This window comes from Lonchura striata, chromosome 5 (genome assembly GCF_046129695.1).
Source record: "Lonchura striata isolate bLonStr1 chromosome 5, bLonStr1.mat, whole genome shotgun sequence".
Taxonomy (NCBI): domain Eukaryota; kingdom Metazoa; phylum Chordata; class Aves; order Passeriformes; family Estrildidae; genus Lonchura; species Lonchura striata.
The window spans coordinates 64,976,525-65,004,065 of NC_134607.1; the positions used below are offsets into that span (position 1 = coordinate 64,976,525).

At 40.4% G+C, this 27,541-nt stretch overlaps 2 protein-coding genes across 4 annotated transcripts in view; both read right to left on the minus strand.

Annotated features, from left to right (window-relative positions):
* The window catches only part of SEMA3D (semaphorin 3D), a 134,353-nt gene that overhangs the window by 71,894 nt on the left and 34,918 nt on the right, over positions 1 to 27,541 (minus strand). For all 3 annotated transcript variants that reach the window (XM_021539566.2, XM_021539570.3, XM_021539567.2), the window contains exons 2-3: positions 20,116 to 20,306; positions 5,226 to 5,386 (exon numbers count right to left, since the gene is read on the minus strand). In XM_021539566.2, the coding sequence (XP_021395241.1) occupies positions 5,226 to 5,386; positions 20,116 to 20,230 (276 nt within the window). In that variant the 5' untranslated portion in view covers positions 20,231 to 20,306. The remainder of the gene's footprint in view (positions 1 to 5,225; positions 5,387 to 20,115; positions 20,307 to 27,541) is intronic.
* LOC144246282 (inositol 1,4,5-trisphosphate receptor-interacting protein-like 1) lies at positions 10,652 to 12,770 on the minus strand. Its single transcript, XM_077783141.1, has one exon. The coding sequence runs from the start codon at positions 12,684 to 12,686 to the stop codon at positions 10,653 to 10,655; it is 2,034 nt and encodes a 677-aa protein (XP_077639267.1). The 5' UTR covers positions 12,687 to 12,770; the 3' UTR covers position 10,652.

Sequence of the window (27,541 nt, forward strand, 5' to 3'; positions counted from 1 at the left end):
TGTGATCTCCAACACAAGTAGCAGCCAGTACTTCCAGCCTCAAGGGTTTTCTGAAAAGTGCATGTTATGAGTACATGTGAAAGCTTAAAGAAAATAGACTAGATGCTGATTTGATTTACACTGGGTTAATTCTTCAAAGGCTTCAGTGCTTCTACACTTCATTTTCCACAGTGTGACCACAGCAGACTTCTGATTATTGTCTGTTTCTCCTAAAAGGAAACTATACACCAGGATTTTTTGGGTAAATGGCATTGCTCCTGACATGTTTATCACTTCAGACTAAAAAAAATCCTACCTTTGAAAAAGCCAAAGACCAATATAAGGAAATGTTTTCAGAGAGCAGGATACTGGCTATTTTTTATAGCTACACACATGGGTAAAACACAAAAAATGACAGCGGATGTTTATGGGAACATAATTTATGGCAACAATGCAAAAGGAAATAACAGAGACACACTCTTCCACCTAGGACTGTTATTCTGGATTCATACTGCTTTCTTCACGTCTTGCTCTATCTATTCTTTTATGTCTGTAAACACTTTTCAAAAGCTTTCACTTTGTCTACACAGGTGCCTGAATTTAAGTCTGTCAAACAACTTTATGGAGTAAACAGATCCCCTCCAAGGGCTAGCAAGCACAAAGTTATCGCCTGTACCTCTGAAAGCCACTAACCTGAAGTTTCACTAGGTTTACCCTAGATTATCCTAATGCTCCACTTTCATAAATTTAAATATCTCCAGTGGTTTCCACATGACTCTTTGGTCTTCAAATATGTTTCCCGGCAAACTTTTTCTTCTGACAGGTCAAGAAAGCTTCACTCTCAGACTGCAGTTTTGTTGACAGGCAGGAAGCTAACCTCCTTTGAGCTATAGAATAAGCAGCACATTTTTTTTAAGAAGAATCAACTTGGTATTACTGTGTTTCAAGGCTGCAATAAACACCTCAGACTCTGTATGTGTTCCTGAGGCTCAGGCCTGATGGCAAGAACCAAAGCCTCCTTTCAGTACTGGCTAAATTCCCACTGGATTCATTCCTAATTGAGACCACGCTTATATAGACTGACAGGAAGTTTCTCAGAGCAATGAATGTAAAATTCTGCTCCTGCATCTCAAGGGTGCTGTTTTACATAAATATGCATATGTATTTGCATACATGTTCCCCTTCCTGCAGAGATGGGTGTGTCACACTGCAAACAGTGCTGAAACACAAGCCCACTTGAACTGCTGGCAAGCAGTGGAGTTATAGAAAAAATTACATACAGCTATTTCAAAAGCACTTACCCAGCAGATAAATATACATTTATGCATATATATATATTTTTTTTTCCCTGTGAAATACAGTTAATAGTCAATACAAGAGAGCATTCAAGGATGTCACAAGCTGGCTGTACATGCCAGAAAAACAGTAGCAACTACAAACCAAGGATGCTCCAAGTGATGATAATTTGTGACCCAGAGCCAGTGCACACTGGGACAGATGAAAACAACTTGTTCCAAAGTTGCTATTGGGGATCTGACATGTTTATCTATTTGGCCCACATGGGGCTGTGTCTTCTAGCACTGACAGCTCCTGCAGGTTGGCAGCTTTTCAAAAGCTTGTCAGGCCTTGATAGCATTCCTATTCCCGCGGAGCTGGGCGGGTCACGCTGCGCATCACACCGTGATAATCGCGCTGACATGTAACCCTGCGTGCACTGTTAGCACAGCCACAGAAAGGGGCACCACTGCTTTGCAGCTATTTACTCACTGTTTACCCAGCTGACAACATTTTGTATTTCCTATTTATTTAGCTTAAGAACTAAAATAGAAAAGGCTTTAAGCAAACTTGCAAGAAAATTCAATGTACGAATGTAATGGTTCCAGCAGGATCCCAGAGCCTGGTGTTCCTACAGAATTTCTTCTCCAGCTTTCTAGCTTCTCATGCTATTAAGTATTCTTTTGTTTTACACAGCACTTCAGGTGGTAATGGCACAGAGGCCTTCAGTAGAACTGCTTTCTTTCACTAAACATCTTTATTTCACTCACAGGAAGAAATCACAATTCTTCCAGTTTGCAAACAGCGTGCAGAATTTGTCAGGCATATGAGGATCTTTCAAAAAAAGACTGTGGCACTTGATAATGCTGCTCCAGCAACAGAAGCTAAACGCTTCTGTACAGGAAAACTTCAGAGAAAACATATCCCTGCTACAGAAAGATGATTATCTGTTGCAAAATTTTATATATTTATTGACTATAATCACTTTAGCTTTCTGCATTCGCCTGTCATTCTGGAAGAATTGCTTATTACACTGTGGTATTTATTGTTGCTTTATAATGAGGTTTGCAAGCACTGGAAACCGGACAGATTTTTTTTCAAGCTGCCAGCTAAGGAAGTTTTCAACCTATTACACAATATATTGAATAACAACTATAATAATTTAAGAAATTTGGACTCCAGCAGAACTATTGATTTATTTCATAAGGAAAATATGCCAGGAAATAAAGCCGTAACTTAATATATGTAAGTCAAATTAACTAATTTAGGTAAATAAATAGGTTTTTAAAAGGAAGTTATTAAATTATATATATGTATACATTAGAGAAGAGAGCAGGATGCAATGGTTTGGATGCTTCTTTGAATACTATTCCAGAAATGTCTTAATACAGAACTTCAGACTCTAAAATATAATCTTGCCAAGTAATTATATCCACATATGAAAATAAATTGTTGGGGATTCTGACCTGGCTTTTGAAGGTATCAGTAGCTCCTAACAAAACAAATATCTGAAATTGAGAGCTTTATTGAAATAAGATGAATCTACCCAGCACAGAGCATTTGAAAGTTAACGTTCAGCTTTGTTTTAAAGAAAGGAAACCCTAAACTAAGAACAATCTTGCATTCTAGTCTCAAAGTTGTTATACTTCCCTTGCCCCCTCAGCTTGCCACACTCCTTCCTCAAAGTCATTAATAAACACATCATTTATAGGCAGAATGTAATATTCAAATCAATTTCTACTCGTTTTAGTGGCTGTGTGTAAGCAGATTATTTTTTCCAGACAACTCGTACTCCAGAGGAGTACAAAGGACACACTTCAGACCCTTGTAGTCCCAACATGTGTGGTTTCCTCACGCTGGGAAAGCCTGGAAGCCAGCCGCCTGGCCTGGCGCCAACCCAAACTACGGTCAGTCTAAACACAGCACCGGCAAGTGCTACTCTCTGACACTTCCCTGCTACTGTAGAGTATCCTCTAGCATCCTCCTCAGCAACTGAGATTTATACACAGTTCCTCAGGCTACTTCCTTCGTCTCATCCCTTCTCTCCTCTGACAAGATTCAACCAGCCAAGCGCAGAGGAATTAAAGAGAAACACTTGTGTGACATTGCCTTGTGTTACCTGGGCACTTACACAACAAGATACATTTGCAAAGTTGTTGAATGCCCAGGGAGGCCCTGGAAATCGTCACACCAGGATGCTCTGCAAGGCTTCTCAAGTCAGTTCTTCCCACTTAGATACATTTATCCTCACATGATTTTTTTCTGAGAAATTAAATATCATCTGAATAGTTGAACTGTTATTAGTTTACTACTGAAAGAAGTAGAAGTATTTGAACCTGCACACATATTTAGTCTAGATATGCAAGTGGTTAGGAATTTTATTCCCCTCCTTTCAGGTTACCACAGATATGTAAGCATACATTCTCTATTCATCTTAGGAAAGGCACATTTTCCTTCCAATACAGAGTCTTTTCTCTGTAATATCTATATCACTGTCTGACTGCAGGTTAGTTCTCCTGGTTGTGTGTTCTGCTCTTCTTGGAAAGCACAAGGTCCATAATGATCAGTGGTGGCTTGGCCAAAGGCAAAATGTCACCAGCTTGGACTGAGGGGTGGCTCACACAGGGTGCTGCCACCTCCAGCAAGGTCTGGGCTCATAAAGCCCCACTGAACATAATGGGAAGTGACAGAACTCAGCATCTCTCAGGAGGCAAGCAGCATCCCACAGAAACAGAAGTCTGCTTTTCACACACAAAAAAACTTGCTTTCTGCAGAAAGCCTACATTAAAAATCAATTTGTAGTCTGAAAATTTGCAATTATAATTAGCAGTGCTGTTATTAATGCAATATCCTGAGGGGGTGGTGGATTTTGAGTCAATTGCTGAGATGACAGAAGCAAGTTAAGTGCTTGATAAAGCATCCTAGGAAGAAATTTCCTGAAATGCTCTGAATCTGAGTTTTACAAAAGTGGCTGTGCAGCACTGCTGAAGTCAAGATGAGGAACAAGATATTCTGCTTGGTACTGTATCTCTTCTATACAATGATGGCAAGTGTTGCTCTCAAACATGGGCAAAATAGTCTCTTGTTCCACCTGTTCAGCCCCTGCATGCAATCACATTAATTCAGGGTCAGTTACCTCTTCAGAGCTGGCAGCAGAATGCAGTAATTTAAAACCCCCCTCTGGTGCCTAAAGAAAATACCAAACACAGCTGAGAATTCAAATTTTCTTCATATCTGGAAGAAGCAGGAAACCAGCTTTCATGTGTTCCCGTGCAAGCATCTGGTTTTCACTCGTAGCAGTCAACTGCGCTTACAAAAGCTCCAGTTCACCATATCTACTAGAAATATTGAAGGCTAAATTGTCATCTTATTATCTCAATTTAACACATTGTCACTGGACATGGGCAAGGGACTACAGCAGATCCCAGTGAAAGCTTTTCCTATCACTAGTAATTCTAGATATTAACAGAAATGCTAAAATTGCCACTTACATTTTACTATAATTTAAACCATCTAAATTGCCTCTGCTCTGTTCAGTATTACAGTAAAGCAATCCTAGTGATGCCAGGAAGCAATGAAAGGGCTGTTTTCAGTTATTTCCTTCCAAATGCTTTTGAATGAGGAGGGTAACCATGACCAGAGAAGTTGAGAAGCAAACACTCTGAGCTACATTTTTCCTGTTGGTGATATTTTGATGCTGTTTTCATGCACTGCTTGGTTCTTCCACATAGCTAATCTCTTGCAGGTCATCAGTCACACAGGAGATCATATAGCATGAGAAATTCAACTGATTAAAGATAATATGTATAACTGTGGGAGGTGAGATTACCAAATATTCCTAAATTGCATTGCACAATGAATCTGCAGTTACCCTGTTAAGAAATGAATAAAAAAACATAAAACAAAACAAACAAAAATAGAATTTAACAAAATTTAACTTAGGAGATAAACTCTGTAGAAAGCCCACTGACCTTTTTTACATTTTTGTTTACATCAACCAAGTTGAGCTGGAAGATGTGGTCCTTTGTCCCAACTAGCAGCCGGCCCCTCTCCTCATCTAGCAGCAGGGTTCGAAAATCAAGTCCCTCTGCTGAGCCCAGGAATGGGATGCAGCTGTTTGAAAGCAGCAAGTCTGTGGGAAAATGAAGAAAATCTTTATAATCAAAATGTTTATATATGACTCATCAGTGTCTTTTATAAATATATGCAACCAGCATGGAGTATACCAGTGAGATAAGTGCAGTCTTGGAGTATGACTTTCTAGAGTAATAATACAGTCCTCGTTAACTTTGGGGTTCTCTGGGCTTTTTTTTTTACTTCCAAACTGGGTAATATTTACTTTCACAAAGTATTTTTCTACGTAAAATTTTCTTTATAATTATCTGTATGGTATAGAAGAATCAGAAATTCAACATAATTAGAAACCATGAAAGACATATCTTTGCAAAATGAGTGCTATATCTTTCCTTCTTTCTAAGAAAACTAATTACATTTATATTATCATACTCATGGATACACATGCTCAACGATCAATACCTCACCGTATTTGGTGCTCCAAATATAAAGCAGCAAAAAAGTCAATGCCAGCCAAGAATAATTAGGAGTAGGAAATAGTGGATAGGGACATTTGAAGATAATCCAGTTCAACTGAGTATGAGGACAAACATCTTTCACTAGATCAGCTTGGTCAAAGCCCCACCTTACATGGCCTTGAACACTTCCAGGGATGGGGCATCCACAACTTCTCTGGGCAACTTGTACCAGTTTCCCACAACTCTCATAACAGAAAATGCCTTTCTTATATCCCGTTTTGATCTACTCTCTCACAATTTAAAACTACTGTCCCTTGCCTGTCAATAAAGACTTTGGAAAAACATTCTTGCTCATATCTTTTACAAGCCCCCTTTATATATTGGAAGGCTACAATTAGGTCTCCTCAGGGCCTTCTTGTTTCCTGGTGGAACAACACCAAACCTCTCAGCCTGTCCTCATATGGAAGGTGTTACAGCCCTCTGACCATTGCCAGGGCTCTTCTCAAGGTTCATTCCAAGTTTCATGTCTTTCTTGAACTGAATGCCCCAGAACTGAATGTAGGTGGGGTCTCACCAGAGCAGACTGCAGAGGCAGAATCCCCTCCCTCTATCTGCTGAACACACTTCCTCTGGTACAGCCCAGGGTACAGCTGGCTCTGCAGGCTGTGAGCACACACTGCTGGCTCATATCCTTTTTTTTTTTTTTTTTTTCATTTACCAGTATTGCCAAAACCTTGTCTGCAGGGCTGCACTCAAACTAGTCATCACACAATCTATTCATCATCCAGTCTGTGTTGATATCAAGGATTGCCCTGACCCAGGTGTAGGATCTTGCACTTGGCCTTGTTGAACTTCACATTGCTTACACAGGCCTCCTTCTCCAGCCAAACAAGGGATTTGCAAAGACAATTTATTCCAATTCAATGAGAATGGTATAGTAAGGGGAACATCCAGTAACAACACCTCTAAGATCCCTATTAAAATCAAAAATTTGATGCTAAAGTTTTACTGCGAATTAACAGTAGATTCAAATATCTTTCAAAAGGTAATTAAGAAAAAAATTATGCTCTGTAAAACTAATGAAAGAATCTATAATACTGCAAAAAAAATCTGTAACATTCTGCCAAATGAATATTCTGTGGACATAATTCTGTATGACACAAACAACATACAGAAAAGAGCACAAGGATAGCTAAGTCTTGTTAGGTAGTCATTACTTTGGGGAAAAGAAATAAACAAGTGAATCAGTTTTTCCACAAGCAACCTCTCCAAGCTAAACTATTCAGAAATCATCAGATAGAAAGGCAAATCCTGTATTTAACTGACAAAAAATTAAGGGTATTTCCACCTTCCTGGCACTGGATGGATAATATAGCATTCCTGATAGAAAAGCCAGACTTACTGCAAAAGTCATTTGCAAATCCTGATCATTATGAAAATTTGGGCCAGTGTTTTGGAAAAAATGTCTTGAATTAAATAAAAGGAAAAAAACCCCACCCAAACATTTTTCTCCAAGATCTCTCACAAACCATATGACAGGCAAAAATATTAGGTTCTGATGCTGCCTAATAAACAGCACTCTGGAAGGAAAAATATTTTATCATTATTAATCTATTTGGAATATAATTATGATAATTATTTTTTTGCTCAACCACTTCTACTTAAGTTTGTGTGCATTTGTCTGGCACATTTGCATACATAAGGTACAATCTGAAAACAAATTGTCATGCACTGACACTCCTATTCCCCTAGGTGAGATTTATTTGGCAGTTCTTTGGAAAAAAAATCCTGTTTCCCATTGAAAAATTATATCCTATGCTAGGCATTACACTGCTATATATCAGCACTGTCCTCTCTCACATATATTTTGTGCAGACAAAGATGTCAGGGTTTGTTTTCTAAACTAGTAACACTTTAAAAGCTTTGTTTATTAATTGCTAGCAAGATCACTTAGGAGCAGCTTATGGTTAAGATGGTATTATAAAAACCTCAGTCCTCACCTGTAGGACACAAATAACTAACATACAGAATATGAGGAAAAATTCCTTCCCATCTGCAGACACAGGCAATTTGATCTAAGGAAGGATGAATTATATGCTTGTGCAAATAAAAGCATGGGCCTTCGCAAGAATGTCAATTGCAAAAATATATGGATTTGATTCTCCACATACATGAAGAATGATGACTGAAACTGCTCTCTAGTTCCCATTTCTTTCTTGCTTGAAAGGAATGATCTCTGAAATGACCATTCCAAATGGACATTTCTCATCTGTTGTTTAACAGTTCCAGAATTTATCAGTAAAAAACCCCACCTAGAAGAGCTACAACAGTGAAGGAAAATGCTGCCTCATGATTGAAATGCCCAAGTGGGAATAAACCCTGTGTGATGCTTTGTACAATCATTTATTTCACTACATCATAAGGAAAACATCCGCAGAATATTCCAGATTGAAATGACAACACTACTTACTCCTTTTTTACTGATGTAGATGACAACACAAGCTGCAAAGCAACAAAGAACCAGGTTTGGCCAGTCATTTACTATTGAAAACAGCTTGGAAGTAAAAGTCTGAGCATGATCATTGATAAGATTGCAACTGTAACATGACCTAATAAAACTTCACAAGTAAACATTAACAGAGGGTTGATTAAATTGCAGGCAAATTAATCACTGGTCACACTCCATAAAACAACACAATCCAATCTTATGTGTTGAAATTTCCCTTCACAATGAGACATATTTACTATCACCAAGGATATTACACTGGAAAAATGTACTGCGAAAAGCACATTTCCCAATGATTTTCAAGCTTAGAGCAATCTGTCAATTTGAATCACTGCATCTCTGTAGCCTGGCTAACACAGAACAAGCATTCTCACAAGTAACAAAGTTAGCTACAGGGATGGCCTTTCATGAGTACATGTTCAGAACTCAGTTGTATAGTCTCATTTTGCTGTTTTCCTCCAAATTAAATCATTTTTTCCAGCTTGGTGATTAAATAAGCATCCAGCTAACTCCCCTTCTGGGTTAATATTTCATTGCTGAGTGGTAGAAGCTGGAATAGTGACTGGGTTTTATTTATTTAGCACAGTATCTCAGTGGACTTGGCTTAAAACAGCATGGTCATTGCTTACTTAAAAAATCTCCAGCAGCATAGCCACAGAAAAGGCTTCAAAAGTAAAAATGTCATTCTGTTTTGATAACACATATTTGTATTTATAAAACATACTTAGACTTGTTAGCATCAAGGCACATGTGTGGTGATCATGCTACCATTCCTCAACTCCAGCATGGTGCAGGAATGCAGCAATGTAGAACCAGCTTGGCTGAGACTCAGAATTCCCTTTGTGACCAGTTACAGACATTTTTTTAAAGACAAGCTACAGCTAAAATATCAGAAAGAGAACATCTCAACATCTTTCAAAACAGCTACATCTAATGACACATCTGAAGGACTCTGAAACTAATGGCTGTATAAATTTCAAAATATATACAACAAAAAACAGAGGTTGCCTCACTTTCCTTTAGGTAGGATCAAGTCCTTTCTCATGTTGGAGAGTATACATAAAGATTTACATGGGCACTGTAGAAATTCTCAACCAAACTTTTCAGATAAAGTATTTATAGCATGACTGCAGCGATTTATCCAATTCCTAAGGTATTTTGAGGGTAAAATTGATCAGATGACCCCAGATGCATTGGTAAAGAGAATAAATACAAAGGCAAAGAGAATAAATACTTCCAAACTACTATGAATCTCTACTATGTACTGCAAGATGTAAATTGTATTTTTTTAGCTGCATCTCATATGGGTAAAGCTGTGCATGCAAAGTGGCTCTCAATGCCATACAATGTTACATAGCCCTGGTGGAAAAGGTTATATTCATAGACCAGCAGGGCCTCTCCAAAAGGATACAGATAATCAGGAATAGAGAAAACAGAAAAACAGAAAAATTACTTTCTGCGGTCCCAATTTTGTGTCAAAACCGTGGTTATGAGAAGCCAAATAAAGATGTATTAAAGCACATGTTTTGCAGTTAGGGACTACTCTGTCTTCATCTTTTAGGACTGATGGTTCCCCAGGAGAATATAAAAGTGACTGTGTAAAGAAAACTTTTCCAAAGATTGCTAAAAAAGTTCAGGAGTGCTCTGCTGCAAAATCTCAGGCACTTCAGGGCATTTTCACTTCAAACTTCAAGCACTTCTATGGAAATGCTCAAGAGACAGCATACTTAATATATCCACCATCTCTCTTTGCAAAGAGTCTTTATTTCAGATAGCGGTATAGGAAGGACATTCTCTCAGATACAGAGGCTTACGTACAAAGAATGACACATTTCAGGCAATTTAAGAAACTTCTTTTATTAGTTTCTCAAACATAGGTATTCAAGTATTATTTAAAAGCAGACAAGCAACTAGGGGAATTCTCTAGACTAACGGGAATTCTCGAAACTAAGGGTTTAAACTAATCTAGTCTAAACTCTATTTCTCTACACTAAGGGTAACTTTGCAAAATAGTTCTATACTGCCAATGCTAAAGGGCCTCTGGCACGAACGCTAAGAAACAAGTCTAATTAAAACTACAACTCACTAAATAACTACATTAAGTCCCTAATAGGCTAGGTTGCTGTCTTCGAGGTATTCCAAGCAACCTCCATCAGCTTCACTGTTGTTCTTCTGGAAGGATGTGCAGGTGGAGCCCGTTTCTGCCTCCTAGACTTAGGCAACAGCACCACTGTAAATGGAAGGTGAAGGGCAAGGCCACTCAGAGAAGTGTGTGCACAACGAATCCCTGTGCTGCAGCATCTTCCTTCCGCAGGAGCAGGCAAGCATCTCTGTCAGGAGTGCCAGGGGAAATGCAGCAATCACAAAGAGTCGAGGTCGCAGCAATCGGCTGCGAACTTCTCCATCAGAGCTTCGTGCACTTTACTCCTCTCAGTGTTGGAGAGCATCATCCAGAGGCGAAAGTGCAGCTGATCAAAAGCCTCCACCGCCTTTCTGTGGGCATCCGGATCTCGGGCCAGGTACTCAAAGAGGTTGAGCGGCTCAACCTTTCGCATTGCTGGCGGCAAGCTGATCTCCGCAGGAAGCTTCTCGTTGCCTAGAACAAAATGGTCCAGGCGTTTCCATTTCAGGCTGAACTGCAGGAATGACATGATGTCACACAGCCGCAGTGGAAATTCCTTCCTGTGCCAGTAGACCGGTGGTGAGATGTTTAATATATGCATGACCAGAGTTTTCCAGGTAGAGGTGGAAAAACCTGTGCCACTCAGCATGCAGGTGAAGAGCTGCAGGTATTTCAGGTGCAACCTCTTACACGGGATCTGCCTGGCAATGCGCTGGAAGAATTTTGCCTCTGCCACAGCGAATGTCTCATGCCACGCTGTGCTTGCGAGGATGTTGGCCTTGGCGGGCTGACTGCTCACAATGTCACTGGAGCTGCCTTTCTGGGCCTCTATAGGCTGGTTGACCACAAAGATGTCAGAGTCCCCTTGGCGCACCCCAAAAAGCATCTCCACCGACAGGGTCCTCTTGCCTCTGCTCAGCTGGAATTGGCAGGACCGGCTGCAGGGCTGAAACACCAAGTGCCATGAGTATGACTGAGGCACATGCAGCCACGAGCATCTCACCATCTGGAAGAACCAGCGGGAGGTTTTCTCCACATCCAGGTAGGAGCCGGTGCACAGTGTCTCCAGGAGGCTGCGCTGCTGCTTCTGCCGCAGCTCCTCCTGCGAGTGGTGCAGGAGGCACATCGGCTTCTCGCCCAGCTGCTCCCTCTCGCACGTGCACACCAGCTCCACACGGATGCTGAAGGTCCTTGCTGCCGTCTGCCCTTCACTGCTTGGCTCTAGGTGGAAGGCGTGCCCTGGCGGGGGATTCAGTGGGACCAGCACACGGTACACCCCATCCCACTCACGGGGACTCCAGCCCTCAAAGGCGCTGCCCACCCCGATGGCTTCTTGAGGCACCGGATCGAAGCTATCGCTCACGCTGTCCACAAAGACACGCGTGAAGCTCTCCATCAGCTCAGCTGTCACTGAGCAGCCTCTCTCCAGGTCCTCCACAGGCCACTCTATACTATCCACTAAAAGGATGTCCTGCTCATTCCCAGGATCTTGGGTGTCTTCTCTGTCTTCAAGTCCACCACTGGCACCTTCTTCCCTGTAACCATCACTGCCACCTTTTTCACTGGCAGCCACATTACCTTGTTCCTCTCCTTGTCTATCCTTATTCTTGTTTCCCTCCACATTCACATCAGCCTGTTCTTCTTCCTTGTTTCTACCATAGCCATCTTCTATCACATCCTTATTTTCTTCCTCAAGTGCAGGAAAACCACTATGGGCAATTTCATTCCCACATTCATTGCTATCTTCCTGCCCAGTCCAGTCCTTGCCTCTCTGGTCATTGGCACCTCTGCTTTCCTGAACCTTCACATCCATGTATTCTTCCATTCCATCTACATTGTCTTCACCTTCATTTACATCAGTGTTGTTGCCTGCCTTCCTAGTCGCACTATTGTTTTTTTCTTCATTTCCTTCTCCTTCTTCCTTTCCAGTGTCCTTGTCTTGGTCCACCTGCACATCCTTGTTTTCTCCTTCATTTGCCTCATCTAGATCTTCTTTATTTCCCGCAACATTGCCAGGCTCCTCTTCATTTCCTTCAGTGGTAGTATCTCCTGGCACATCCCCATCACTCTGTCCTTCCTTCTTTAAGTCATAGCCATTGCTGACATCGCTGTCTTCCTTCACATCATAATTGCCATTCCTGACATTGCTGTTTTCCTCCATCTTCACATCAGAATTGTCTTCAATGGCATCATCCTTATCTCCGTCATCCGCAGCCACAGGACTGCCTTCTCTGTCATGTTCAGTGCCGCTGTCGTCTGCCTCCAGAGTCATACCACTGTGTTCTCCACCTTCCTCTGGATCAGCGGTGTCTTCTTCCTGTTCCGTTATTCTCTCATCTCCCAAGGTCTTGCGGGAGCTCTGGTCCTTGCTGCTGCTGCTGGCCTCACAGCTCCTTCTCCTGCAGCCCAACCACAGGCCCAAGAGGAGCAGGATGCCAGCAAGAACCCAGAATGGCCACTGCTGCAGGGCACCAAAGAGCATGGCTCCCCAGCCCTCATCCTGCTGCTGCAGGGGCCCCTGCTCCAGCTCCTGCATCAGCCGGGCCATCTCACGCTCCAGCAGCTCCTGACGCTCCCGCATTCTCTGGTGCGTGGCCTCATCCAGCCCATCCCCAGCTGGCTGGGGGTACTGGATCAGGCTTTGCACAAGCACGAACAGCAGTGACAGTAAAGCCATGGTCTGCAGGAGGACACACAGGAGGGGTTCAGTGGGGCCAGAATGGAGACAGTGAGAGGCAGGAGCGGCAGGGATGTGGTGGCAGGAAGGAAAGGGCCCCCGGCAGCTGGCAAGGCTGCACCGCTGCCCCCGCGCGCACCGCGGCCTCGGCAAGGCCCTCCCGCCGGGCGCTGGGCCCTGGAGACGGGGCAGCCCCGGGGACCGGCGCTCCTGTCCCAGCCCTCCTCCAGCCCCCTCTCCCCTCTGCTGTGTACTCACCGCTTGCCGAGGCTCTACTGGGGCAGCGGCACCGGCCTGGGGCCTTTTATAGTTGCCCCCATTGTGACACGGCCCCTGTGCTGTCACAGAGCCCAGACCGCATCACAGGCCAGCCCCGCCCGCCGTCCCAGCCCGGTCATGGAACTCATCATGGCCCCGGGCACGGAACTCATCATGGCCCCGGTCATGGAACTCATCATGGCCCCGGGCATGGAACTCATCATGGCCCCGGGCACGGAACTCATCATGGCCCCGGGCACGGAACTCATCATGGCCCCGGCACCCAGAGCCCCAAGAGACACCGAGTGCAGATCCATCACTCGGGAACCTGGGAACCAGAGCTTCCCTTGGCAAAGCATGCACAAGCACCTGCACACAACCCTCGTCAAATATAGATTTGGGTGATATGACCCATGGATGTGCTCAGTATACAAAAGTCGGCTTTTATTTAATACTGGTGGGGGATATTTTTTATTAGTAGTATTTACACTTATTACGTTGGGGCAGGATGTCATGTAAGCTAATGCTCTGTTACAGATTTTGTGAGAAATCTTTCTGAAAGAAATCTAGGTTGCATGGATGATGCACAGGAAGATTTAATACCATCCTAAAAAGGTCCAATAAATTAATTACAAAATTTTGATGCCTTCAATAACCTCTTAGCTCTCAAACTCTGTGGTTCAACACCATGCAAAATTCTGGTATAAGCAGGATTTTGTTCAGAAAACAGAATGTGTTTTCAAATTTCTGCAAAGATATACCTCTGTCATTCCCCCATCTTTAAAATTGTCTCCCTTAAACAGAGTTAGACAATCTCTCTGACATATAAAGGAACTTCTGTCTCTTTCTGCTCTCTCTTTGTGTATTTATCTCCAAAGGACTGTGAGTACAGGAGACATTATACTCCTCAACCTTTCTTTGGGGAACTCATCTATAAATGGAACTGCAGAAATGGGGAGGGAGGAAAGGGAAACAGGATGTGACTTGATTACCTGCATAGTGACCACAGACGGTCACTGCTAGACAGACACTGATGTCAGGTGGATCACCCCCCTCCCATTGGTGTGTAGAAGGAGAACAATGTTGGGATTACTAAAACTGCTCTGAATTGGATTTGCTTAACAGATGTCATTAGCAAAAGCAGTCAAATAAAGTGTTTCAAACCCTTTTCCAAGCTGATGCCATTTATGATGTATCTTCCCTGCATTCTTCTAGGGAAGCTGTTTTTGATGTTGCCCCATCCTTCTTTTTCCATGGGAGCAGAAATTATTTGCCAAGTATCACTCTTTCAGTTTTGTTTCGTCTCATATTCCAAGATTTAATAAAGCAAACCCTCAGCAGAATAGTTCCGTATTTTTCGAACACAATTCTTTTACCAAATTCAGGCCCTTCTGTGACCATTGAAACACAAAAACTGTTGTGAGCTACAGTTTACACTTAAGAGGTTGATATGGGTCAGTTCTCCAAGGTTATTCTTAGTTCAACTGCTATGTAAACTGTTGATGTCAGTGACTGGAAGCTGCTCTCCAGGACATTATATATATGCTAATTATATGACAGAAAATGCAACATATAGTTGAATCTGACCTTCAAGTTCACTAGCTTAAAAAAAGAAAAAAAAAAAAGTCTGCAAGAAATTTGCTGGTTTTTCTATTTATAAATGCCTTCACATTTATATTTAGTTTATGCATATACAATAGACTTTCCCTGCATGGACAGCAGTGCCCATCCATCATAAAGCTAGGGTATATTATAAGTCTCAATGCTCACTGCCTCCAGAAAGCATTTTGAGACAAAACAGACAAAGTTTTTTGCGTAACTATACAATCTTCCAATAGTAAGATCTTCATTCTCACATAAACACTTCATGTTTTTCCTCAAAGGAGTCAGAGATAATTTTTCTGAGAAATAACAAACCATCAAAAATTAATTAAATAACAAACAAGAGGAAAACACCATTTCTTCACTCAACACACTTTCCTTGATTTTCATAAGCATTCAGATTTACAGCTGCTGATACCACAGGAGCAGGGTTTTTTCTGGTTTTCCTTCCTCTTCCAGCAGAGCAAGCACAGCTGCAAAATAAAAACTCATTTCTAGGCTCTTTTATACATCACCAGTTGACCACATTCCAACCAGTCATAGTTGTGCAACACCCTGTCAGGGTACTGGGATTACTGCAGTGTCACAGACAGTTTAAGTGAGGCTCAAGGAGCTGTACATAATTTTAACTGTGTTTTTAGGGGTAATTAAATTATGCATGACATGGACATAAGCTAGCTGTACTGAAACTTAACTAACTAACTGCTCTGATGCAACAGTCAAGCATCTCATCAGTTATAAAATGAAACAGGTTTAAAGCAAAAACAATACAGAGAACAGAATGCATGACATTGTAAAGTAGCATGTTCAAAAGGACCATTTCTGAACATTAAGCAAGTGTACTCATCCAGTCAAATTTTCAAAAGAATTCTTGGCACCAAAATGTTCTCCATGTTTAAAGAATGGATCACTCTTAGGGGGAAGAAAATCTTGTACGTGGAACACTGCATGAAACTAAATAATCCTTTAAATGTGGCTAATTTCCAAGTGGAGCTGATGATTTAGCACTGCCATCCTTTAGCAGAGGAGAAAGAACTGACTGTCTTTAGTTTACTTATGCAAGCTGAAGAAAGTGAGGAGTGTGAATTTGATCTTGCTTCAATTTACTTCAGCGGCCAAACACTTGCCATGACTTCAGTGGGAGTGAGGCTGCATCTTAATTCTTTCAATGAGGAGAAAAACAAATCAGCTGAGAAAAATGTTCTTGTTTATTAGATTTAAATTACTACAATATCCGTTTTTAACAGTGCTAAGTAAATCCTGTTTTAAAAGCCAAAGGTTATTTTCAGTTGTGCTTTTTCCTATGTACTATATCACAATGCAGGATTCCTGGTGCTGTGACCAAGTCACCACTGCTCACAGCAAGCATGGCTTACTCTGGGGCATGGCCCTGTTCCCACATGGGAATGATACATGTTTGTGGATGTCACTGGTGACAACGTCCAAATCTGGGCTGGGGCATTTCCCTCAGCCAATAAAACAGGGAGCACACTTCTGTAAAATAATGGCATTCACTGAGAAAAGAGACTACAATAAGATGTCCATGAAAATCAGTAAAGTAAATCAAATCAATAGGGTTAAATTTGCAGTTAGGAATCTGCATTTCTGCAGGGAAATTTTAGGATAGCCACAAATCAAAAAGCATTTAATTTTTGTTGTTTTTTTTTTTTCCTTAGAAGGCAATCAATCTTCTGGTTTGGCTATTCTCTACTTTTCCCTATAAAGGAGAAACTAGAGATACACTCAGAAAATATGTATAGAAGTACCTCTCAATTAACTAAAAGATATTATTACTCAGAAGATCAAAACATGACTGTCTACACTGCATGAATTAAACATATATGAATGAGGACACAGACCCTTCCATTCTTTAGTAACAAAACTGATGCTGACCTGAAAATGACATTAATGAATGAGACTGGTATGTGAAAACCTGCATCCGCTCTAGGGATTGGAATGAGGATGTTAAATGATGCAGCAGACAAGGAGTATGCACTCCTCAGGGAAGCTGAATGTCACTTCTGTGCTTAAAGAGTTCTGCAGTTTGGATGAAAGTCACAGGTTATCTCCACCTGCACAAAAATGAGTGATAAATACACTGTTTCTCTTAGATTGAAAGCAGAGCTAGACAAAGATTATTAAAATAAGGAATATTATTCAAAAATCATACCCTGGATTTCTAAAGATGGCAATCTTCTATTAGAAGACTGTTATCTCCTCCATATATTAAAGCTATAACATAATAATAAAAGCACCTCAAACTTGTAGAAGTATTGAAGAGGCATAGATTGAGTAAGATCTATGCAGAGAGAGCACCCTAAATACATCACAAGAGCAGTGACAATTTCTGGGATAGTAATGACATGAATCAGTATCTAGAAGTTAAGTATAAGTGAAGAAGAGAATTTTTCAACTAATGGATCAAGGAAAATGTGGGAATAAAGGATGAGATATGTGATTAAAGATCACAGTGTATTATATTAACACAGGTGTGGAGAATATATGACTTTAATTCTGTATTACAACATGTTTCAATTTAACTGTGTGTAGTTTTAGTTTTATACATGCATGATTTTTTAGAACACATTTTTAGGATGGGGAAACACAATAAAGGAAATGCATTGTATTGCACTGATCCCCACATGACTCACCAGAACATCTTAACATTTCCAGCACAGATTCCCACTTCTTAAGATGAAAACACAGAGAAGATGAAAACATGTAACTGCCATTAAGAGAAGGTCTAAAATTTTAATTGCTGTCTGAACACAAAGGAGCTGTGACATGCTGTGTTTTCTTGATGCACTCCTGCAGTTATAGACACATCTTTAACTACCCCACCCTCTCCCTCTTCCCCATCCGCCACTGACTGATGCAGCTGGGAGATTCAGTAACGGCAGAGCAAAATCTTGCCTACTTTCAGCTCTCCTGCCCCAGCAAATGCTCATCTCTTCTGGGAAGATGGACCTATGCCATAATTACACTGCACCTTGAAGAGAATTAAACCTTCCCTTCAAACACATGCATGTGACCAGGTTTTTGGAACTGCCTGATGTTGCCAGTTTTTGTCTGTTTTCCACAAAGAAGGGAAAGAACCTTGTATTCTCCTCCTCATGGTATTTCAAGTCTTAATTCCAAAGAACAGAGATGCCAGGACTTGTCAGTGACATGACTAACAATTTTATGAGGACTGGCAAGACAGTTCATTTCTCCTACATCCTACTCACAGAAACCTTGGAATTATTTTGTCTGAAACACTCGGGGGAAGGAAGGTAGACTTAATTCAGACAACTTTATTAAATATTCAGTACATCTGACATCTTGTTATCAACAACAAAAATATGGTTTAATTATGATAAGCCATACTGGTATCATCTACAATACGTAAGGGTGAAGAAACAGCAGTGGTTTTTTTTCTTGAACCATGTGGAAAAATACACACCTTCCACCCCCCAAAAAAAAGTAAGACAAGGCACAATAAATTCTTGTAATTCTCTTTCTTCTGGCTTTTCAGTTCCATCACAGCTCTCCAAATTAAGATTTATGTGCTATTTTGCATCTGTATCTGTTGTTCATTTTCCCCCCCTACAGGGATATAGGTGGATAAGTTTGGACAGGAAACGATATCCCTCAAGCCAAACTGAAAGGTTTATAAAGTTGCTAATAAAAGTTTGGGTCAGGGCCTAAATATCAATCATCCGCTCATTGTCTTTTTAAACGAGCTCAGGCATTTTCCCAACCGCTCCCAGCAGGTCTCTGCCACTATTTTAAACTAAGATTTCAGCCATTTCTTTTTTTCTGTGTTGACCTCAATAATTTTTCTTCCTCTCCCTCTTTACCTGCCAAATGCATCCATCAGGATTTTGCCAAAGGCTATCTGCTTTTGAAGTTGAGAGGAATTCACTAATCGTGAATGTCAAATCCACAATAAATGCCATTCCCATATGGTATATGCTACTTTTGGGAATTATCTCAAAAGGCCTAGCTGTGAGAAGGCTGGCTGTATGTTAGGAGGGTTTTACTGCTAACTTTCATAACTCATGTCAGGTCTTTCAGTTTCTGTATTCATTGGCTTCAGTGAGTACAACTGTTTCCTGAATTTATAAAAATGTTGTCAAGATCCCTTGATCTTGCTTCCTCCATCTCTCTCACAGAAACACATCTGAACACATCTATACACAGTGGAATAGCATGCACAGTGGCATGCAAATCTAGCAGAAGAGAAGCTTGTAAATAAATAGCATGTCATTCTGCGTACTCAATAAATTCCTCTGGGTGTTAAACTCATGATAAACATATCATGAGCCCCGATGAAGGCTTTACAGCCTGTCCCATCACACCATCCTGAGTGCAATTCTGCAATGTATAGGAAGACATAAGTTTGAAAAACAGAGCAGAAATAGCTCCCATAAGGGCAGGGTGCTGAAATAGTTGAAACATAACTAACTGGGAGCATTTGTTTTAGCTAAAGAAGACAGCATCAGTGTCACATCTCTGTGCCTGTGGAGGTGTAATCTACATTCAAAGCAGCAAGAAATCAACCTTCTTTAAAAAATTGTCCATTAATACATAAATATGTTGAAATTCCTCAGATGGTACCATTCCCAACAAGAACTACACACAAGACTAAGAAATTCCACAGAGAAACACAATTTTGTGATCCAAACAGGCAAGGAGAAAGAAAACCACATATGTGGAGTTTAACATACCAACTTATTGATAGAAAAAGAATTGTAAAACTAAATGTCAGTCCCCTTGAAACACTTGAGGCAGCACTCTAGACTTTCTCTGATGCTCTAGGAAGGTGGGAATGTCCTGCATGTCTCACATCATCCCCACCAGCCACATGGAAATGTCTCCAATGCAGCTTGGAGTGTTTCAAGTACCACTCCCCTCTAAGTTATGTAGTCTGTTAATACCCTCTTGGAGCAAACAGAAATAATAGCTTAAAAAGACAGCTATATTTCATAAACATGTGCCTCTATATGACAAAAAAGCCCCAGAATTTAATACTGTCCCTAGGCAGAATTAATCCATCTTTAAGGCCTCTATTTTGTATTTCTGGGAGTGCTTTACTTTCCTTGTAAGTAATACAAACAAACGGCTGGCAACATCACATCAAAACAAAAGCAGCAGAACCAGAAAAAAATACTAGAAAGTTTACCTTTATAGGAAAGCTTCAGTCTTGGGATATTTTGTTTTGACATTCCAGTGACTGGAAGGAACAGCATCACTAAAGACAGCAGGCTGCAGGCATGTGGCACTTGCAGAGTTCTCATTCTGCTCTCTACTTCTGTATCTTCTTTTGCACTATGTTGAACTATCTCCCCACTTTTCAAACAACCCAAGTTTTACCTGGAAGAAAAAAAGGAAAACATCTGTAGACCTGCATTACTGCAGAAATAATAATACTGTAAGCAAGCCAGACCTATCTTTAAAGAGCAGCTCATTTAATTTCTTTGCTAAAAAAGCATTTTTTCTTCAGTACAAGTAATAATGTTTTGTTTTTTCTAATACTAAATTTACACATTTTGACATTTGAAAAATATGTAAACTTTTCAAACACCAGTGTCTAGCATGGCTAAAGTTCAAGCACAAATTAAATTAATGCAGCACCCACAAAAAGAATATTTGCCATTCAAAAGTGACCACGCAACTTGTTAGTTCATACCAGTCGACTGGATATCTTAATGTTTTATAACTTTTTATCTCAGTACAACAGCTATTTTATGTTTATGCTATGACTAGAATAAACTGTAATGTCTCAGATGCCATGGGGTACAACCAGAATTAACGAGTACATACTCATCAAAACTTTCATAAATAAACTAAGAAAACTGGATAGAACAAGCAGTTGTGTTTAGTTCTAATAGAAAAAAAGTCAATGCAGATGATGGATTTAAAGTGCTTTCAGTATGATATTTCCAGCAGAATAACTGCAACTCATCCACCAAAACGTCCTATAAACTTTAATGAGTGTTTCAGGCTGGGGTCAACAGGCTGATAGGAGATTTTGTTAGCACAGTGTGCAACTAAGCCAGCTTTGCAACACTTTTCACTTAATAAGTGTCATTCATATTCCATAAATCTTGAAGTGTTTTACAAATGAAAGCAATTATCACTGTCCTTATTTTCCCTATGCAAAAACAGAACCATAAAGCTGCAGTGAACCTATTTCCTCAAGGTCACACAGCACAGTAGTTCAAAAGAAAACAGCAACAGCAATCCTGGTGTCATTTGTACCCAGCTATCAAGGATCCCTTTTGCCCAATAACTCCATTTTTGCACATGAAATTATTTTAAATGGCATCTTGAGTTCTGAAGGCAAAACTTGATGGTTAATAAATCACAGAGATCAGAGTATGAAAATACTTGTCAGACCAGATCCTTCCTCCTGCAAGTGCATGATGCTAGAGGTCAAGTGAGACAGCTGGTGAAATTAAAACTATCAGTGTTTGAGCAATACTGTAAAACAAAGGAATAAAGAAACGTTATGGTTAGTCGAGAGATTAATGGCTCATGACTTGCCATGAAAATTCTTTTCTGAAAGGTACTGGAACTGCCTGATTAAATGAGCAATCCTAGTGCCCACATCAGCCAGCACTTTCAGACACCAAAGGAGAGGCTCCTTACGAGCCCGTGAGAGATGCAGCACAGCTCGTGGCCCCTGGTGTAGCATTACAGCTCCTGCAGCACTGGGTCAGGCAACTCAGCTACAGCAGCACCCAGAACCATGGCATGAAAGGATGGAAACAATTTTCTCCAACAGAGGAAATCTCTCTAAGATGAAACTTGGGCTTTCTGAGCCTCCAGACCTTCTGTCAATAATAAAAGACAAGGAAGTGTGCAAGAAGGGCACGATGGTGAAAGAGAAAGAGGGAAATAATTTGTAAAATGCCCAAAACGTAGCTCCTATTGCAGAACAGTGAGCTTCTTTCTTCTCAGTCTCTCAGTCCCCTCTTCAACACTCACATTCAGTGTCTGAATGCACTACTCTTGGCCAAGGGGAGTGCATGTTCATGAGATGACATAGAGAGAAAACAGACAAACATGAAATGCCTGTTTCGTCTTTCCCTTCCCTTTATTACAGAATGAGATCCTGAGAGAAGACTCTTACTTCTTCTGTGCCAACATGTCTATCTGAGGGTGCACCACAAAGGACTGATGTGGATTAGACTATTGTAGGGTTAAACTGTCTTTAAGAAATATATTTAGGGGGAAGAAGGGGAAAAGAAGGGGAGGGGAGAAGGGAGAAGAATATATGAAGATGAGACACCAGTCCTACACATCTTCAGCAGGATGACAGTGACAAACCTTACTTCAAAAAGAAGCAATTAAGTGGGAGCCAGTCTCACTGCAAGTATGTTGAGATGTCATGGCCTGAAGGTCTGGGCCTCAGCCAACAGGGAATTCACCAAAGAATTTGGGGTTCATTTTCTTGAGGCAAATTACTGTGAAGAATCAAGACTAAATTTGACTAAAAACCAGTTTTGTCAATGCACTGTCATTTGCTGAATTGACAGAATCAGCAAAAAACTCAGGCCTTTGGCCATAGCTCACAACCTCACTTTTTCATTTAGGCATTTTTTGCTAATGGGAACCTTCAGGTTTTTTTACTTGATTTTTTTTTTCTTATTTTCCCTTTTATTTGAATAATGTCTGTGAAAAACCATTTGCTTTCACAAGGCAGTTAGTTTACACTGGAGGCAGCTGCTCTGTGAGCTCGAGCCAACCCTGTCCTGTCTTTAGATTCATTGCAATCTGGCCAGATTGTCACATATATTTTTAGTTTATGATGATCCTCTAATACAATTCCAGCTTCCACACAGAGTCCTTCCAACAGTCTAGCTCAGGTTAATGAACTTCAAGCCAACTAACTTGCCATTAATCTTCAGGAAATATCCTTCCTCTCTGTAACATATGCAATGTCAATCAGTGTCCTGTGCTGAAAAGACCCAAAGTCACACTGATCAGAAGCAAACAGTCCCATGAGCAGAAACAAAACATAAAACCTAAAAGCAAATTTGACTCCTCCGTTCCTTCCTCCCCTCAAAAGTTAGAAGAATTTGGTCAGAGAAGGAAAAATTACTGGCTTGTTTAGTTCTTTGATACTTCAGCTAAGGACCAACACCTTCTAGAACTTCCCCACCATGACCTGATCCAAAATAAATGAGTAAAAACAGTCTGACAAGAAAAACGCTGAGGCTAAAGCTGCTTCCCCACCTTGGCTTCAGCTAGGAAATAGCACTGCACTGTGTTAATTATCACCTGCAAGACGGAGCAGGGAAGGAAGCCATGCATACACCTCGCTGAAACGAGGGCATTTCCAGCGAATAAAGGAGCTTTTATCTGCCCCATGTAGGGGCGGGAGGCACAAGGCTGAGAGGGGCTGAGCAGCCTGGCTCCATCCTGCTTGGACCTCCCAGCGGGGCCCATAAATCCGGACCGGGCTGTGGGTTACGCTGCCAGGAGACAGAAAGTGGAGCTGTGGGTGGGTTGCCATCCTGACGGAGAGTGGGCAGACTGACTGGCACATGTGCCATGTCACGTCCCGAAACGAGGTGTCACCTCCCCACAATTGGTCACATCTAGTGGAGCCTATAAAACAGATTGCTGCGAAGCTACTGTCTGAAACAAGAAAACCTGCAGCCAATTTGCTAAACATAATTTATTCCAGGCCCTTTGTGGCAATAAACAGAGCTCTTCAGCCTTCTCAAACACACAGACAGTAAGGAGCTCTGTGCTTATGGGAGCTTTTTCAGATTGTTAAGCCCAAACCTATCTAAATGCAAAATCTTGCATTCACAAATACTGTGTAGTTTCTGACTTCTCCTGGCGTCACGAAGTCCAGAGCTGAAATGACTGTGACCCATCTGCAAACACACACTTTTTAAACCGTATTCATGAAACTCTCAGTTAATTCTGTTAAAAAAGCCTTTATGAAATTGGAGGACAATTTAAAACCTGTTCCCAGCACTAGTTTTCCAAGGTCATTTTAAAACTCAGAATTTTATATTCCAATTAAGAGTTATGGCTCAGTTTTAGTGAATCTAATAGCAATGCTGCAAATCGTGACAACTGATAATCTACAGCTATAAGCTCTAGATAACATCTAGTCACTATAAGCTTATAAATTAATTATAAACCTAATGAGTAAGTTGCCTAGGCCATTTAGCTTCAATATGTAATTTTCTGTCACTAATGCAAGAGTTTTTCTTTCTTCTCCTCTATCCTTGTTTAACATCTTGGGATTTTATTTTATTTCGGTCAATGGAGTCAGAAGAGAGCAAAAGATGTCTCTTCCAGGCATCAACAAAAGTGGCCTTTCAGACAAACATATTGCTTTAAAAGATTTAAAACTAATCAGCTACAAGAATAAACAAAAACTACCCCACCTATAATTCATATTTATTGAAAGGTACATTATCTCTTTATCATTTCTTTATTAAGAGATATCTATTTATTTAGATAATTTTCTACTATTACAAGTAGAGAATCTATATGCACACAAATGCAAAGCATGTTATTTTAGTTACTAGTATACAGATATGCATGTCCAATGCATTATGTAGATATCTCACCTTGAAATTATCATACAAATTCTAAAAGAAAAATTATTGTGGTTGCCTACTGTGTAGTTCAAAACTGTACTATAACCATAAACTGGATATTGAATTGTCTTTGTTAGTAAGAGGGAAAACTGTTAAGCATATATGGCTCAGATTAGTAATTTAGAAAATCAAATAGACTAAAAATAAAATTACATCCTCAGACTTACTTAACAATCTTAACTTAGTTCTGCAATAACAAAGATGACATTTATCCAGACCACAATGAAACTATGTTCTTCTACCCCTTAGATAGATGGTCTGTTTATTATTTGGCAGAAGATGCTTTTTCTTCATTATGAAATCTCAGTTAAAGCTAACTCCATCCAAGAACTGGTAAACAGAATTATTCATCACTATTCTCCTACTTATTAAGTAGCTTCTGTGCTGTTTATAGTACAGGAAATGTTCTCTTTCAGGATTCAGAAATATACTGCTTTTTACACAAATCCCAGATCAGCATTACCTCACTTCCCAACACCAGGATAAGTTAATGAATAAAAATACAATGGTACAATCAAAGCACATTATGTGAGCCTGCAGTAAGTGATTTTTTTTTTCATTTTATGTTGCATAAAATCACTGGGTTTAGTGTACCTGGTTTAGATGAGGTTTTGTCATGCAGCTGTCTTTGCTATTGTTAAATATCCAAACACTTAGCAAAGACTCCTAAGAAGCATACCCAGCTTACAATGAGTTTTGCAAAACTATAAAGGCTTTAACTTTTACTGAGCTCCTCACAGGATTTACACACCACCCATTCAACACCAATAACTTGACCAGAAAAATCACTGCTGTGATTCCCACTTGAGAAGAACCAAATAGAGCAAAGAAAAATGAAGGGTCTGAGAGACAATGAGGACACAATTGAGGGAATAGAGTCAGCAAAAAATCTTATTGCAGAGAACCCTCTGATAATAAATAAAGCTCTCCAATAGACAGAGAAAGTACATTTGAGGATTACACTGGATTTTTTGTTGAGATGAACTCAAGCTCAAGTAAAAAATGGTGACTAAAGAAGTGAAATGAGAGAAGAAGAAGGAAGGAACTCCCTTGTTTTGTTTACTTTTTCATACTTTTCAGCATCTTCCTGAAGGGAGTCTGCTGGTGGAAGCATTTCTAACAAGCATGTATTCTGTTTGGAGATAAACACTGGTTGAAATGGTAGAAACCTTACAGAATGGTCTGTGTCACACTGCTCATCTGAACATGAAATTTACTGTTGGGCACCTAAAATTATACACATAGGAAATGAGCACTTCATCCTCAAAAGATATCAGGATAATTTTCAGGTCAATGTCAGTAAAGTCAGGATTAAACTCAAAAATTTCACACAGACACAGAAGTAATCTTTTCAGAAAGTGACAGATAGCCATGCACACAGACATGTTATGTATCATTACAAACACTGATTCTGAGAAATTTTATCTGTGGCATTCTATCTTTTGGACATGTAACGTGTAAACCCAAGACTGATGATAAAGCAAATGCTACTCTCTAACCCTAATTATTTGCATTTGTGTCTCCTCAAAAAAAGAAAAAAACAAAAACCAAACATAAAAACCCCACTCAAAAAACACCCCAAAAAATAACCAGACTCATTGCTTTCTACATTCTACAGTCTGTTTCTCAAACAGAGTATCTATTGTTCAAGAAAAAGGATGGGATGGAAAGCAATTTGTCATCTGAAAATTATATTTCCAAGAGGAGGTAGGGACATAAATAAAATGTCCCACCAGTCAGATGTGAAGCTGGGATCTTTCCACAGAAATATCAACATGCCTTTCACTCTAAAGTCAGATGCATATGTATCTCTTATGGATTATTTTTCCTCTTGTTTCCTCTTGTTTTCTTTGAGAAAGGAACTATGACTTCAGGTACTACGTCCATAATAACAGCTTTCCATAGGCTCTTTATTTAGAAAGACATCAGAACGCCCTACAAATCTGATCATAAAAAAAAAAAAAAAAAAAAAAAAAAAAACAAAAAACACCAAACAACAGAACCCAAACACAAGCCAAGGAAGAAAGCAGTGTAAGGCACGATTTAGCAACACATAAGAATCAAAAGGAGCCCTAAGCCAAACCTCAGCGTTACATTATTTTAAGTACAGCATGTTTCCCCAGCAGACCAAAAAAACCACTAACGCTATGAAAAGTGATTCTAAGATGAGTTTTGTAATTCTGGTATCCAAGAAAAGAAAAAAGCAGTAGCATAAAAATTCCTAGAGACATTAATGAAAAGGTAGACTAGATGGAAAACCACTTTCTGCCAAGTACTGTGACGTCTGAAGGGTTCAAAGAGAGACAGAGAATTTTCCTCTGAAATGTCTGTCACCACCTGCAGCACTTGGGGTGGTTTGGCTCAGCTCTGAGTGAAGGAGACAAGGAGACAACACTTGCAGGAAGCTTTGTCTGTGGAACAGCCTTGGCCTGCTCTTGAGAAAATACTGGAGAGCCAGAAAAATGTCACAATGGCCATCAGAGAAAATAAATGCTCATTTTGGGGAGATCTGCCAGCATTTAAACTCTAGCAGATGGCATTTGTCCTGCTGCAGCCTGAATTAACCTCAGGTGTCAAGCCACCTAAACCACTGACCCTGCAACCACCATTCTTCCTCTGGAAGAAACATAAACCTACATTGGCCAACAAAAAGGAAGGATTACAGTCTCATTTTCACCTCCAGGAATTCTTGCCAGTGTTTTGCTATGGAAAAACCGTTCTCTGTTATTTCCTTTCATAGAAGACCTTCCAACACAGGCAGGAGTGAAGCATTGGTCCTCTAGCAGGGACCAGAAGTCCAAACTGGCTGATATTTTTGGGCATTACCAGTAACTAGTGGCAATGGGGTATTCTACAGATTAGTTACTTTAACTTGTTCTATCATGACTTTTGCACAATTGTGAAAAACCCAGTTTGATGGGACGGTGACGCAGCACTCTGGTGAAATCTGTGATATATCAAATCCAGACTTAGAGCTCT

Coding starts and splice junctions, on each gene's coding strand:
- LOC144246282 (XM_077783141.1), bottom strand. CDS start 12,686: ATGACTCTGGAGGCAGACGACAGCGGCACTGAACATGACAGAGAAGGC.